We start from the raw sequence: 14,681 nt of genomic DNA, 5'->3' as shown, positions 1-14,681 counted from the left end.
CAGGTTCACATATAACTCTATTTTCCAAATCTAAAAAAACCTAGAAGAGTGACAGTGTTTTATATATTTGCAAATTGCTTTAATGTCTGACTTGAGAAAACAGCTGGATTACCCTATCTGCTTCTGCATTCAGACTGTCCCCATATCACCCCTCGTGTAGTCTCAGGAAAACTTCACGGTGCAAATGGGAGAGATAGAGAGGGAAAAAAGGCCAATCGTGTTAGAATTAGGAAAGTAGTCGTGCCCTGTGGGCCTGTTGAAGGGGTCTCGGGGAAACTGCCGATCTAGTCATTTTGCCTGATGATGTCAACGCCAGCTTGAGCTGAAGGCGTTTTACCCTCCAAACCCACCTGGGTTCTGTGCTGAGGGAAGAGGTAGGGCCTGGACCTAGGATGGGGAACACCTGCTTGGGGCGTTGTACTCAAAGTCCCGGAAAAAGGGTGCAGGTTGAGGATGGAGACCCAGCGGCAAGATTGCTAGAAGTAGGAGACCGCGGGGGAGTCTGCTCCAAGCTGATGGGCCAGTGCAGGAATGTGGTCTGAGATCCCCTCATACGTTGATTAACCATGTCACCTCCAAAGTGGAACACTTTAAAGGACAGTAAAAATTTAAAATTATTATTAAATAAAAGCTGTATCAGACAATAAAATAATTACATAATTCACACCACGTAATAAGCGACCCCCCAAAATCCCCTGCAGCAGGGTAGTTCAGGCAGGTCTGTCTCTGACGGATGGTGAGCCTCGTTGCGTGAGCACTTCCACTTAATGCCACTGCCCACGTTTCCCACTGTGAGGCCGTCCCCTGCTTACCCACCTGCAGTCGGAGGTGGCCAGCAGCTGCAGAGTGGAGCCTGCACAGAAGGTGACGAGTGTGAGTGGATAGGAAACCTTTATGAGAGAGCTCTGTAGCCAAAGATGTGTTCCAGAATCTTTTCTTGGAATTGAGTGGAACCTGGTAAGTTCTTTGTTGAGAATTTTGGTGTCCTTTAAATAGCTCTTCCTTGTGGCACTATTGCTTTTGAGCATCAGCGCTAAGGTGTGGAGGGTACAGGTGTTAACAAGTGTGCCTTATCCCCCCAGAAGTCTAAATGAGAGGCTCTCTTTCCCCCCAACTGCCTCTCATTTACCCACAATACAGTCACCATCCCGACAGGTGAGCTGGTTGTGCTTAGTAGACCCTGTGGACTGATGAGTGTAAGAGCCAGACTAATAACTGATTTCTGTTTACAGTTGCCCCTTGAACAACGCAGTGGTTGGGGGGTCCCAAGTATAACGTTCGACTCCCCCCAGAACTCAACTACTAATAGCCTGCTGGTGACTGGGAAGCCTTACCAATAACATCGACGTCGATCAACACATATTTTGTGTGTTGTATGTGTATATACATTTATTTTATGCCTTCGTGACATACCTAATTTGTCCTTAATTTTTTCGATATTTCTAGGCTATGCAGTTCGGCTGCGAGTTTTTTCAAATTGTCGCAAATCCCCCCAGATTTTTTAATATATTGATTGAAAAAAATACACACATAAGTGGACCCTCACAGTTAAAGCTCGTGTTGTTCAGGGGTCAGCGGTACTCAGCAGTTTTACATCAGTATATGCTGATGTAAGCACTGCACCTGAAAACTCAGGACTCAGCCACGTGACTCTAAGGCTTCTTTTAGTGGCGATAGAGGAGTAAGAGCCTTAGAACTTGACCTGCTCTGACCATTTCTCTTACCTCTCCGGGGAAAAACACCAAATTAGAATTGTTCTAAGTCAGGCTTGCGTGGCTCCTGCAGAAAAGAGCTCTAGGCTGATGCACTTGAATCCTGAATAGCACCTGTTTCACGTGGTGCAGGAACGTGGCGTGTGAGGCACGGGGCGTGCTGATCTTTCAGTTCTCTGCACTCTTTCCTGTGTCGTTCTCCCCGCCTCCCCAGTCTGATGTTCTAGTCCCTTGACTTGGGACTAGTTTATCATTTCACTTGCTCGCTACCTACCCCGCACTCTATACCCAGTAGTTCAGAAGTTAAAGCACGATTCTTGGCTCAGTTAACTAAAAACTCTCATTACTCAGCCGTCCCTTGTTGGGAGTAAGGAACCCCTGAGGGCCATGGTTTTTTAGGTCTGCAATTCTTTCACTATCCCTAAGGGGGTGTCTTTCAAATTATCTTGAAACTAGTTTTAACTAATTTTCTTTTAAAAATTGTGTCTTTATGTGCATCTGATTTTTTTTCAATATTGGAATGTGAATTTACAGAAGGCCCTGTGGCTTTTTTCTAAAGCAGTTGTGTAAGATAAAACTGTAATTGAACGGCTAGCTGGGCAGGATTGAGCTTTCGTGGTGTTTTGATATTTCACCTAATTTGGAAACGTTGTCATATAACCCTAGACAGTGGTACGTATTTTGACCAGCTAATTAAACACTGTTAATCACTATCAGGCCTACAGACCTGTAGTCTGTGTGGGAAATGACTAATCTCTAGAGACTTACCATCTGACATAAGAGAGGTCGTGCACCCACATAGCTGTGGCGGTCTGTAAATCACCCACAGACAAATCTGTTCTCGTGAGAACAGGACTTCGGGGGGCCTTGTGGGAAGGCTTCCTGGGGGACGTGGATCGTGTTGTTTTCGATCCTGAGCTTGAGTTCGTTTCCCTCCCATACGTAGGAAAATGTACCCCCTATTTGGACCCACTCTCTTCCAGAGTAACTGCCTAGACACACAGGATACCACTGATGTGAGTTCTTACCCACGTGGGCACCAGCTTTTCTGGGGAGTACTTTAGGTTGGCCCTTGGCCTAGAAGTTCTTTATGAGGGACAGTAGCCAGAACGGTGTGTGCGACGCAGCCCTGCCTTGTGCTCGTGTGAGGAGGCCTCTCAGAGCTACCAGGAAGGATGCACAGGGGAGTGCCCCAGTTCTTCACAGCGCTGCCCAGGCCGCGTCACTAGCCTGCTGATCGCTTGAGTGAGATCTGCTGATCTTTCACGTTCCTTCTGCCACTCGCTTCTAGGTTACGTGGTTACTGTTTTACGAAGATATGCCCAGGACAACACAGTTTTTGGTTTTGTTTTTATAAAATTCCTCTGGGTGTGTTAAGCAGATCTCACGGAGAAGGCGGCTTTCATTCCCTAGAGCATCTGTCTGTTGAGAGGTGGTTGTGGGAGATGAGGATTCCCTCTGGTAAACTGATAAAATAGATTCATGCTATTTTATCGTATTCTTCTTGGATTTCTCAGGAAAAGGAGAGTAAATTAAGAATGGATTTTGAGTAGTATGCTTTGTTGTAGGGAGCGTAGATGTGATTGTGGATCTCTTCCTATAAGCATTTTCTAAGTTCTGTGTGTACGGTATTGATTTTACAGTCTTAACAGAGCAAGGCATCACCAGGGTTAATACTTGTTTCTTACTGCAGAGAATTACAGACAGACAAGGAGAGAGCTAGATAATACAAATAAATGGTCATCTGAGTCTAGAAGATTGGAAAGGAGAGCTGCTGTTCATTGCCACTTCGTTTCTCCATAGCTGGCTTCTCAAGCTTTAATGCGGTTAGGCATCATTTGGAGTCTTTGTTAAAATGCAAATTCTGATGCCTTAGGTCTGGGGTGGAGTCTGCATTTCTAACAAACACCCAGGGGATGCTGGTGTTGCTTTATTCAGGGACCACATTTTGAGTAGCAAGGGTCTGTAGAACACTAGAACACGTGCAAATCTAACGTTTTTGGTTTTGTTTTGTTTTGGCCGAGCTGCGCCTGCCTTTGCCTTTGGGGATCTCAGTTCCCCCGACCAGGGATGGAACCTGGGCCACGGCAATGAAAGCGCCGAATCCTAACCACCAGGGAAGTCCCGCAAACCTAACTTATAATAATGACAGCCGTATATGTTGAATGTTTTTTCTGTACCGGGCACTGAGCAGTGGGACAGAGACCAGAGGGTGGGCGCTGGAGTCTGGCAGTAGGGGTTCGAGCTGAAGCTCTTCTCTTTCCTGTCTGATTTTGGGCACATTTTCTCTAAGGCAGGACTCTCAGCCTTGGCGCTGTTGACCTTTTGGCCAAGAGAATTCTCTATTGCGGGGGCTCTCCAGGGCATCGTAGTATGTTGAGCAGCACCTAGCATGTACCCACAAGGTGCCAGTAGCGCCCCCCGCGCCCCGTCCTGTTGGGACATCCAAAACTGCCTCGGAGGCAGCATCACCCCCCCCCCCCCCCGCCGTGGGGAACCACTGCTCTAAGGCTGCTGTTGAAATGGGGCAATTGGGGGATTTTGTGACGTGCGTGATGCACTTTACATAAGCAACTAGTTTTGCTTTATCATGTCGCTCCTACAGAGAAGAGGAGGAAAGACACATGGACTAGCCAGTCCACAGTCTCTGCCGCATCCCGTTTCCTGGGGACTATCGTTGGGTACTCCAAGTGCCAGTTCTTTATTTTCATGAAACGTTACTCATTGTACTGCGGGATAATAGCAGGGATTCCTTGGGATGTTTAGGTGGGAAGAACTGAGCTGCTAACCAGCTGGTCCTGAGCCCCTCCCCTTTCTCGGGGCGCGCCGGCACACGCTCCCGGCCTGCTGCTGCAGTCCACACGCTCGCGTGCGGCGTGTTTCTTATCTTTCTGTCTCCGGACCTCTCATCCCTCACTTTTTTCTGGGGTGTGAGACTAGATAACTAAGTCGTCTTTCAGGATTATGCCTAAAAGAACATCTGAGTTAGGGTTTTCTATGTTTGTAAGCAAGGGTCATCTCTCCCAATAACAATTAAAAAATTGATCAGGTAGAAATACCATTTCTTAAAATCGATTATAATTTTTGCCTTGCTTTCAGGATATTCTTTATAAGAAATTGGTGATACCTTTTGAAAACTGAAGTGCAACTTTGGTTTCTAACGGTTGAAATGGAAGCTAAGTCTTTAATAAACTAATACTGAGGATGGGAATGGGGGAGGATGGAGAAAAGCATGATTTTAAGACAAAACACAATGAAGTTTAAACGTTGGCTTGTGCAGTTTTCTTGGAGAAGTCGGTCCAGAGGGCACATTTAGATGCCAGTAGTTAGACTGCTCTAATGACAGTTTTTAAGAGTTGGTTTTATTAATTTCTTTGGATGATACCTTAAATGACTTGTTAATTACTTTTTATACTGTTCAGATTCTATTTAGGACCATATGTGCTAAGCGTTAGTTACACCCGTCAGCAGCTCTGTGCTTCCTGTAGCTCCCCAGAGAGTATCTGGGAGACAGGAGAGCTGCAGCGTTTAGCGGCCCTTCCCAGCGCTCACTGCCGGGAGGCCCTCGAAGGTGGGAGGCCTGGACCACGGTGAGTGCCTGCCAGCCGGCGGGCTTCATACGACCCCCGCTCCCACTGTTGATGGGTCCGTAGGGCATCAGAAACCACTACAGAAATAAGAAAATACTGTGTCAAAAGTAGAAGTTACTATCATTTTTCTTAAAATGTTTACTGCGGCTGTATTTATTTTGACCAGAAGGGAAAAAACAGAATTAAGGGCACAGTTCTTTCTTTTTGCCTTGTATAAGAGTTCTGTGTGTTACACTTTTTTTTTTTTCCCTTGGCTGTTCCGCGACCAGGGATTGAACCCCGACCCTCGGCAGTGAAAGCGCGGAGTCCTAACCTCTGGACCGCCAGGGAATTCTTTTGAAAAATGTTTGTGTTGCAGATAAACGTTATGTCCCTGTTTAACAGAATCTGGAAGGCAAAGGCATGGGCTCGTTTTCCCTTCTCAGTCTCAGCTGCCTGCAGAGATTCCAATCACAGTTGGGTTTCACTGTCTCCAAACAGGGATGTGTATTTTTTGTTGTTGTTCCCATCTTTCCCTTAATGCCTTAAATTCAGTCCCCACATCTCCCAATTCAGAAGTTTCCATCCCTTCTAATCACTTAGACTGATGAGAATACTTCAACTGGTATTTAAAATTGGAGTTACGTTTCTTGTTGTGAAACCAGAAGTATCTTCTGTTACAGGGAGGGGGTTGGAAGGCAGGGGGAGGCATGTGCTGACCTGAGGGGTCCAGCCGGTCACTTTATGGAGGAAGGGGTGGGGTGCTTGGACACACTCCCCCCAGAACAGCCTCACGTAGCTTCTCCCTGACAGTGGCCTTCTGAGAGCCAGGGACTTGTGCCCTCGCCCCCTCCCGTGCCCCCCGCCCCCTGCCATGGGTCTGTCTACTCACCTTCTGGACAAGTAGAGCCCAACTTTTCCAGTGAGAATTGGAAGGAAGAAAAAAAAAGCAAAAGTTTTGCAGGCCCCATATCATAATTTTTGTTTTATTCTGTGATTAAGAAAATGCATAAGACAAAAAGCTACGTGGATTCATCCAATAACAGCCTCTGAATAGCTGAAGCTTTTATTCAGGCAGCATTGCTTGGTCTTTTCAGTGGGTTCTCAGACCCCTCACGGTAACTTCCAAGCCTCCTGGTTGAGGACCCACAGGTTAGGGATCTGTGCTGTGGAATCTCTTGCAGAGCTTTAGCATTTCAACTACGTTGGGTATTACTTCACTCATGACTTTTCTTACTATAACCCACCTTCATTCTCCACTTTTTTGAAGCTTATGTTGTGTGCTTGATTCTTGAACTCTCTTTCTCCATACTTTTTTCTGAACTTTCCGGAAGGTTCACAGCCGAACTGAAAGCTGATTACAGACAAGTAGCGATCCTGATTTGGATTTCTAGCTGTATCACAGGTGACAAGCGTGAAATGTTAAAGCTCGCGTTCTCAGCCTGTCGTCCTACTCCCAGTAACCTGTACAAGGGGGTCCCAAATGCAGACCACCTGCTCAGAGGTCCCCAGAGGAGCTTTTTAAACATGTAGATTCTCGGGTTTAAGCTCAGGAGGCCTGGGCTTAAAGGTCAGGAATCTGTAATTTTTAAAGTTCCATAGATTATTTTGATGATGAAATTTCTGTACAGTCATAAAATCTGCTTGTAGTGGCATGTTGTTAGACCTTTGTTCTTCTTTTATCGTTTTTTCTGTACTAAGGGGCCGGCGGAATTGGGCCTCTGCGAACATGTCCCCGCCAGGGTTGGACTGACTTTACTGTTACTTTTTTCTGGGTCTCTCAGCGTCACCAGGCTGACGGGGAAAACAGCATGGCTGCTGATGCGCTAGTGTTCTGGGTGGCCTAGCTTCTGCTCTTGGCCTTGGTTCCTGTCTGTAAGAAGAGGGGTACACAGTAAACGATAGCCTCTTGCCTTTAAGTCTTAGATGCCGTGAGTTCTTATCTAGTTGGATAAGAGAATAGTTTGTCTTTTTATCCGCAGCCTCTGTGTCAGTGTCATCTTCATCTGCTCAGTCCACTTTTCAGTTAACTCCAGTCTGGTAATCAGGTATCATAGCTGCATCAGCCATGGCTTGTGGACTTTCTGTTCAAGTACATATGCTGGATGCAGACATATAAGCAGGTCAGCAAACTTCAGATGGCCAAGGACCAGTTCTCATCTCAGGCTGTGAAGCAGCAGCAATCAGAGTTGCATCCTTTCACTTGGAGGGGTTACTGCATGTTTTTAGAGGGAGAGGGTGGGTTAAGAGCGCTCCCTACCTTGCACCTTCTGAGAACTGTGGTCAGATGTCATGCAGAATCGGAAGTCGGGGAGTCGTCTTTTTTTTTTAAACTCGAAGATTGGTGTCTGCATATACGTGTGACTTAATATTAGAGACTGTTAATTAAACGAGCTCTCTTCCCATATCTGTCCAGTGTAAAACAGGTTTTTAATAGTTGTTGGGAATACCCATCAATCACAAGGATATATTCAGGGACCATAGTATTTGAGCCAGTGGGAATAATCAGATAACTGGAAACGGAGGTGACAGCTGCCATTTAATGGGAGATTACTGTGGGCCTGTTGTTCTGCAGAGATAGTCATGCCCCCCCCCCCCATATTATCAGTATTTTAGTTCTCAGAACATTCCTGTGAGGTGGGTGCTCTAAGCTGAGTAACTTGCTCGAGGTCACACAGCCAGCAAGTGCTCAGTGAGTGTCTGAACGATTTCTACCTCTTGACCAGTTTGGGCCCTAACCCTCCCCATTGGCCCCTATCCTTTGTCTGTATCTTCTCCCTCCTTTTTTGCCACAGCATGTTTTCCCCCCAAACCTGTTTTCTTCGGGTTCTCTTTTACAAGCTCATTCCCCTAACCTATGTTGCTGTTGTTTCTCCCACTCCAAATTTCAGGTTGAAAGAAAAAAATCTCTGGTGGGTTTGAGGAAAGTATAGGGCCACAGGTAGGTTTTCTCTTTATCTTTTTTTTCCCCCCTCTCCCTTCCTGTTCATCTCCTCTTTCTCTTAGAAGGACTTGAACCCCATGTCTAACCAGTTAGCAGCGGGCATGTTGAAGGCAAGCAGTTCTTGTCTTGTGCGTTAGGGAACCTTGGCATCTAGCATCTCTGTCGGGCATGGGCCGTCCGTGAGTGTGTGGGGAGTGGATCCAGTTCACACCATACGTTAGTTGAAAAGAGCCTTGCCTGCTCTGTAGAAATTATGCTGTGTATCCACTGGGATCTACAGGCCTCTCCAAGCGAAGACCTTTTGTTGTTTGGCCAAAACACACTGCTGTCCTCGAAGCGGATGTTAATAGTTAGGCTTGAGCGTCTCAAGTGAAGCCGTGTCAGCGAAGCCATCCACGCCGTTACCCGTTACCCTGCGCTGTGGGCAGGTCTGTCTGCATCGGCACCGAGACCGTCGCCCAGACTTGCGTCTTCTCTCTCGGTAGCGGAGCTTTACGCTTACTTGTGTGGACAGATGTGTTAGCTAGCCCTCGGAGGTCTTGCTTGTATTTTTGTTTATTAATATGCTTGACTACAGAGCACTCTGTGAGCCAACACAGTGCTGTGGCTACGCGTGAAGAGCGCTGATCTCACGGGTGAGGGTAGCTTAACGTGTAGAGAGAGAACCTGATTGTGGAATCTAATGTGTGCAGAAGTGAAAACTGAATGACTGGTAACTGGATCCTTTGTCCCCCTCCTGCCCCACCCAGCATGGTTTCTGCTGTAAAGAGAACTGCAATCTGTTGGACTCCTTTTAGGGTAAGATTATGGAGAAACAAGGACAAGGAGGAAGAGCCCCAGGCAGAGGGTCAGAAAGGAAGCTTTGGTGCTTAAAATGGTCCTCAAAGATGATGTAGCCGTGAGCAAAACTTTGTCACTAATTTAATGAGTTCTGGTGTGCTGAGAGGCGTTTCTCTTTTTGTAAAGTATCGTTTACGTTTACATTTTCTTATGATGTATCAAGGAGAGGGTTTGAGAAGTGAGGGGTTTATTGCTTCTTCACAGTTAAGCGGGCATAGACTGGTTTCAGCGTCCTTTTTTACCATATACTTGACCTAGGGCTTGTTGGAGGCCTGCATCAGAGGCCTGTCTGAAAAATACCTGTGTTTTGTGGAGAGAATCCACACTCCAAACAAAAAGGAAGGAGAGGCGACCTTTCCCCCTTTGGGGACACACTGTAAACATGGGGATGCCCCGCCATCTACTCACCTTCTGGTGTATTATTTCACAGCGCTGGTCCCAAAGGCGATAACATCTATGAATGGAGATCAACCATCCTAGGGCCTCCAGGGTCCGTGTATGAGGGTGGTGTATTCTTCCTTGATATCACTTTCACACCAGAATATCCCTTCAAGCCTCCAAAGGTAAGAAACTCCCCCTGATTTATGCTAAAATTTACATACTCCCGTGAAAGGTTATTCAGGCTTTTAAAATTGAGTTGTTAATCGCAAAGAAATAGATTTCTGTTATATCTTGACAAATCTCTAAGTACACTTGAACATACACAAAACACTTCTTTGGGTTGACTTTGCCTCTTTTGGCAAAGACCATTTCTAAGAGTACGTGCTTTGTTTTGGTGGGGCTTAATAAAATCTTGCTAATATTCATAGTAACACAGTCAGCAACCTATAAATAATCCTCTATTTCCCACTCAACAGAAAAAGTTTCTGAACAGATAAAAATGGTGTCAGAATATCCACGCACTAAAGCAGTTAGAGAATCTCCTACCAGACAAGCCTTGGATTCCGCTCCTTGTCATCTTCTGGTCTTGTTCAGATCCTGCCCCAAGCTTGCGCTTTCTCGTCTAGGATGGGCAGGGGTAGCTCAGTCACTGTCTCCTGTAACACTCAACACTGATTCTCATTCGCCCAGTCGGAAGGAAAACCTCTTGGGGATGGGGTGGACTGCTAAGGAAAAAGGTACAATTGCAGCCCAAGAGGTGACCGCAAGTCTGTCACTAAAAAAAAAAAAAAAAAAAAAAGTGGTAAAGTGATAGGGTTTTTTCACTTTTGAATGAGTCAGTGTATTTCACAAATAAAAAGCAGGAGACCAGACAAAGTAACCCAAGTTCGTGGGGCTGTTGATTCGTCTGCTGCTGTGGTCCTTACCCACTTGTAGCTCCTTACCTGTGGAGATTCTGTTTAAGTGAATTCTCTGATTTAGGTAGGCACGATGATCTTGCAAGATCTGATATATAAAGGTCAGAAAAAGCAGAAACAAACCTCATCTTCCAATATATTTTTCAGCCTTTTAGGTGTGTGATCATTGTTTGCTAAGCACTTTGTCTTTATGTACCCACTGTGTTTGTTTGAATTAGATTCTAAAGCTTGCTTTGAGGCCATGTAGTACTACCAGCTAACACAAGAGGTCAGCAAACAATTAGCTGTTCAAACTTGGAAACGTTTGGAAAATACTTAATACATTAAAACTGCTAAAGATGAATTCAAGAACTATACAGGGAACTATATCCGATCTCCTGGGATAAACCATAATGGAAAAGACTATTAAAAAAAGAACGTGGGGCTCCCCTGGTGGCGCCAGTGGTTGAGAGTCCGCCCGCCGATGCAGAGGGCACGGGTTCATGCCCCGGTCCGGGAAGATCCCACATGCCGCGGAGCAGCTGGGCCCGTGAGCCACGGCCGCTGAGCCTGCGCGTCCGGAGCCTGTGCTCCGCAACCGGAGAGGCCACAACAGTGAGAGGCCCGCGTACCGCAAAAAAAAAACAACATGTATAACTGAGTCACTTTGCTGTGCAGAGATTAGCACAGCATTGTAAATCAACTATACTTCAATTTAAAAAAAAATACTGAGGTTACCTTGCTTTTTGTTGATGGATATTACTTTTTAAATGAAATTGAAAATCCCTGAGATTGTATCAGTGAACACTTTCTAATCTCAATTTCATGAAATAGTCTCTTACCCTATCTCTTATCAGCAGCCTTAGTTAAACTGTTTTAAAACAGTTCACTTTTTAAAAAGACCAAATGTCTCTTTCTTTAAAAGTTTTAATTAGGACCATTTAATTGAAGAGGCAATTTAGTAAAAAGTTTGTTTGCTGTTCAGATTTCATTTAACACTGTCTTGTTTTTTAGGTTACATTTCGGACAAGAATCTATCACTGTAATATTAACAGTCAAGGAGTTATTTGCTTGGACATATTGAAAGATAACTGGAGTCCAGCACTAACCATTTCTAAAGTCCTTCTTTCTATCTGCTCACTTCTTACAGACTGTAATCCTGGTAAGGTTAATAATTCTTTACCTTGTTTTATTCCTCCTCACCTGGAAAATGGTTATTTTCCACGTAAACTAAGATTTTCTAAAGATAAAGTTCAGATTTTATTTTTGAATGGGCTTTCAAGGGACAAAAACTCATTGCTTTTCAAAGCAAGTTCTTATCAAGAGTTCAGTCTACTAGGTGAAAAATGCAGCGGACTTCACCATTACTTGACGTGTTCTAGCAACAAGGTGTTATAAACTGAAGACTTAAAAAGATTGCCTTAGGTTTTTGCATCTTCATTCTCTGCCCTTTACTTTTTTTCCCTTTTTGCGTGTTTCCCATGCAGAAACGGCACGCACACTTGGGAATGTTGTCACCCACCCTCTGCCTGCGGGTCTGCTCAGCACCTGCCCACAACTGCTTACTGACGTGGCGTTGTTTCTCTGCTGCACACTTAGTGATTACCAGACTGTGGTTTCGTCTGGGCCTTAACTTCCTCTTATTAAAGACTTTTTTTCTAGATAAAGAAATATAAATTTAATTACTAAAGATTTTATTTAGGTTTCAGAGGAACACTGTACTTAATCGGAAGTACAGGTTCTGACCTGGCAGCTTTGGGTCTTTGCGGGTCAACAGAGTAGAGAGGTAAATAGCGTTCGCCTGCAGTAGCCCTGAGGCCTTCACAGCGCTCAGTGTCACAGGTGGTGCCATCGAGCAGGTGGTCCTGTGGGCACAGCTGGGTGTTGTTCACTGCAGCCTAGGGCCTTGCGCGTCCCGTGCCCCGACGCGCAGGAGCAACACCCTTCCCGTGGGGGTGGTGGTCGGGGGAGAGACGGAATGAACTAAGGAGACGGGGCTAGACCACTCTGTCTGGATCAGGATCCCCCTGCATCCATGCTGTTTTTTAAAGGCCAGGAGGAAAAGTATCCCAAATGGTGGAGTGGTTTGATCACAGCTACTCTGTCCATTTCCTTGCAAGCTGTCACTAGCTTATTTGCTGAAACTTAACAATGTTCCTTTCCCTTCTTCGAAGTAACGTACATTCTTTTCTTCCAGCCGACCCCTTGGTGGGAAGTATTGCCACTCAGTATATGACCAACAGAGCAGAACATGACAGAATGGCCAGACAGTGGACCAAGAGATACGCTACATAAATTGGGTTGTCACAATTCTCTACATTCTTTGTCACAGAGAGAGCTGCTTATGATTTTGAAGGGGTGGGGGAGGGTGGGCGTTGGTGAAGAGTAGGGTATTTCTATAACAGATATTATTCAGTCTTATTTCCTAAGATTTTGTTGTAACTTAAGGTATCTTGCTACAGTAGACAGAATTGGTAATAGCAACTTTTAAAACCGTCATTAGTTCTGCAGTATGAGCTGAAATGCAGTACAGAGAAGAATAGACGTTTGGGTTCAGTTGCTTGTAGTCTGTAAATCTGAAACAGCTTAATTTGTACAGGTTACACACCTGGCCATTTATGTAAAGTCTTTCCAAGACTACAGTCTTTTGTTTTAAAAAATTGGAATTTGTTTTCCCTTCTTGGAGGGGAACAGTGATATTTAACAGCTTTTAGAGACTGTCATCTCATATATACAATGGACACATGGCTATAAGACACCATATAGGAAATATGAGTAGTTATGTACTTTATTTTATATGCCAGTCTACTTTCTTGTGAAAAGATAGAGGTTGAATCAGGACTCGTGAAAACCTGTAGTAAAATACCTTAAGCTGTTAACTGTAAGGCGTGGAATAGGAGTTGCTCAGTGGATTGGTTCTATGTTGTGGACTGCCTAAGTCTGCATTTGTTACTGTGCTAATAAACAATATTAAAACCACCGCCTAACGCTGCTGTATTCATTTACTTCCTTTTGCCTTTTTTGTAGTTTCTTTCTTCTTGACAGATCTTTGCTACTCAAACAGCCTAGAGGTAATGCAGACTGTGCGCGCTGGTGTTGTCTACCCAGCACGTATGTTAGGATTGATACGTTACTCTGGATTTATCCAACAGCCTTGCAAGATAGGTGCCTTAGGGAAGGTTAGATAATCTAACTCATGATCTTCCAAAGGCAGAGTTCCGCTGTATCTTCGTCAAAGCATTTTCCAACTTGGAAGCGCTGTGGTGGTAAGTGTGTGCGTGAGAAGTGGGCTCTCATGGAGAAACACCCCCGCCACAGTGGAGGGAGCCTGGCGGGACCTAGGTGCACACACCTGCTCCAGAGAAGCTCGTCCAGGGCCCAGGGCGGAGGTACCTGCACTCTCATGACGCATTTAAAAAGAACGCGGTCACTCTGTGTACTAACGGACCTAAGCTGCATTCAGCAGACGAGCAAACTGCAGGATCTATTATATTATTTTTAAAAAACTGTAAAAGTATTTATCCATCTATGTAAAAAAAAAAAAAAAAGAAAAAGCAACAAAAAAAAGCTAGAAGCCCAACACCGGGAGAAAAGGCAGGAAATGACCTGACCATATCTGAGTGACAATTGTTTTACCCAAAGAAACATGATGAGAAATTTTAAATAATTCTAAATCGGCTAGTGCGGCTGCCACGTAAGTTAGTTTTCTATCTTTATATACAGTAGTTCTTGGCTTGCACTCACTGAACTGAGCCAATTGAGTTTACTTTTTTTTTTTTTTGTGGGAGGGGGGCCGCACTGGGTCTTCATTGCTGCGCGTGGGCTTTCTCTAGCTGTGCCGAGCGGGGGCTACTCTACTCTTCGTTGTGGTGCGCGGGCTTCTCACTGCGGTGGCTTCTCCTGTTGCGGAGCACGGGCTCTAGGCGTGCGGCCTTCAGTAGTTGTGGCTCACGGGCTTCAGTAGTTGTGGAACATGGGCTCAGTAGTTGTGGCCCACGGGCTCTAGAGTGCAGGCTCGGTAGCTGTGGCGCACGGGCCTAGTTGCTCCGCGGCATGTGGGATCTTCCCGGACCAGGGCTCGAACCCGTGTCCCCTGCATTGGCAGGAGGATTCTTCACCACCACGCCCCCAGGGAAGTCCCACCAAGTGAGTGAGTTTGAATTCACTGAACCGCGCCTTAAAAGTAGTCAAGATACTGCTATTTACTAGACGTTTTAACATTTCTTTGCTGGACAGCTTATCTCATACTTTATATTGAAAACTAATAGTGCACTGTTTTCACGGTCAAAACCACTAAGTAGCTTGCTTCCGACTTTACAGTTAGTTAACAGTATTGTCA

General features: G+C 45.3%; 1 protein-coding gene across 2 annotated transcripts in view; it reads left to right on the top strand.

Annotated features, from left to right (window-relative positions):
• The window catches only part of UBE2E1 (ubiquitin conjugating enzyme E2 E1), a 75,837-nt gene extending 62,514 nt beyond the window's left edge, over positions 1–13,323 (top strand). For both annotated transcript variants that reach the window (XM_027086517.1, XM_027086518.1), the window contains 3 exons: positions 9,496–9,628; positions 11,357–11,504; positions 12,540–13,323. In XM_027086517.1, the coding sequence (XP_026942318.1) occupies positions 9,496–9,628; positions 11,357–11,504; positions 12,540–12,637 (379 nt within the window). In that variant the 3' untranslated portion in view covers positions 12,638–13,323. The remainder of the gene's footprint in view (positions 1–9,495; positions 9,629–11,356; positions 11,505–12,539) is intronic.
• The last annotated feature ends 1,358 nt before the right edge of the window (positions 13,324–14,681 follow it).

The sequence above is a fragment of the Aethalodelphis obliquidens genome, unplaced genomic scaffold (genome assembly GCF_003676395.1).
Source record: "Aethalodelphis obliquidens isolate GAN/ISIS:26980383/991018 unplaced genomic scaffold, ASM367639v1 scaffold56, whole genome shotgun sequence".
Classification (NCBI taxonomy): Eukaryota; Metazoa; Chordata; class Mammalia; order Artiodactyla; family Delphinidae; genus Aethalodelphis; species Aethalodelphis obliquidens.
Note: the sequence above shows the minus strand (reverse complement) of the source record. Positions and strands in the feature narration are given on the sequence as shown.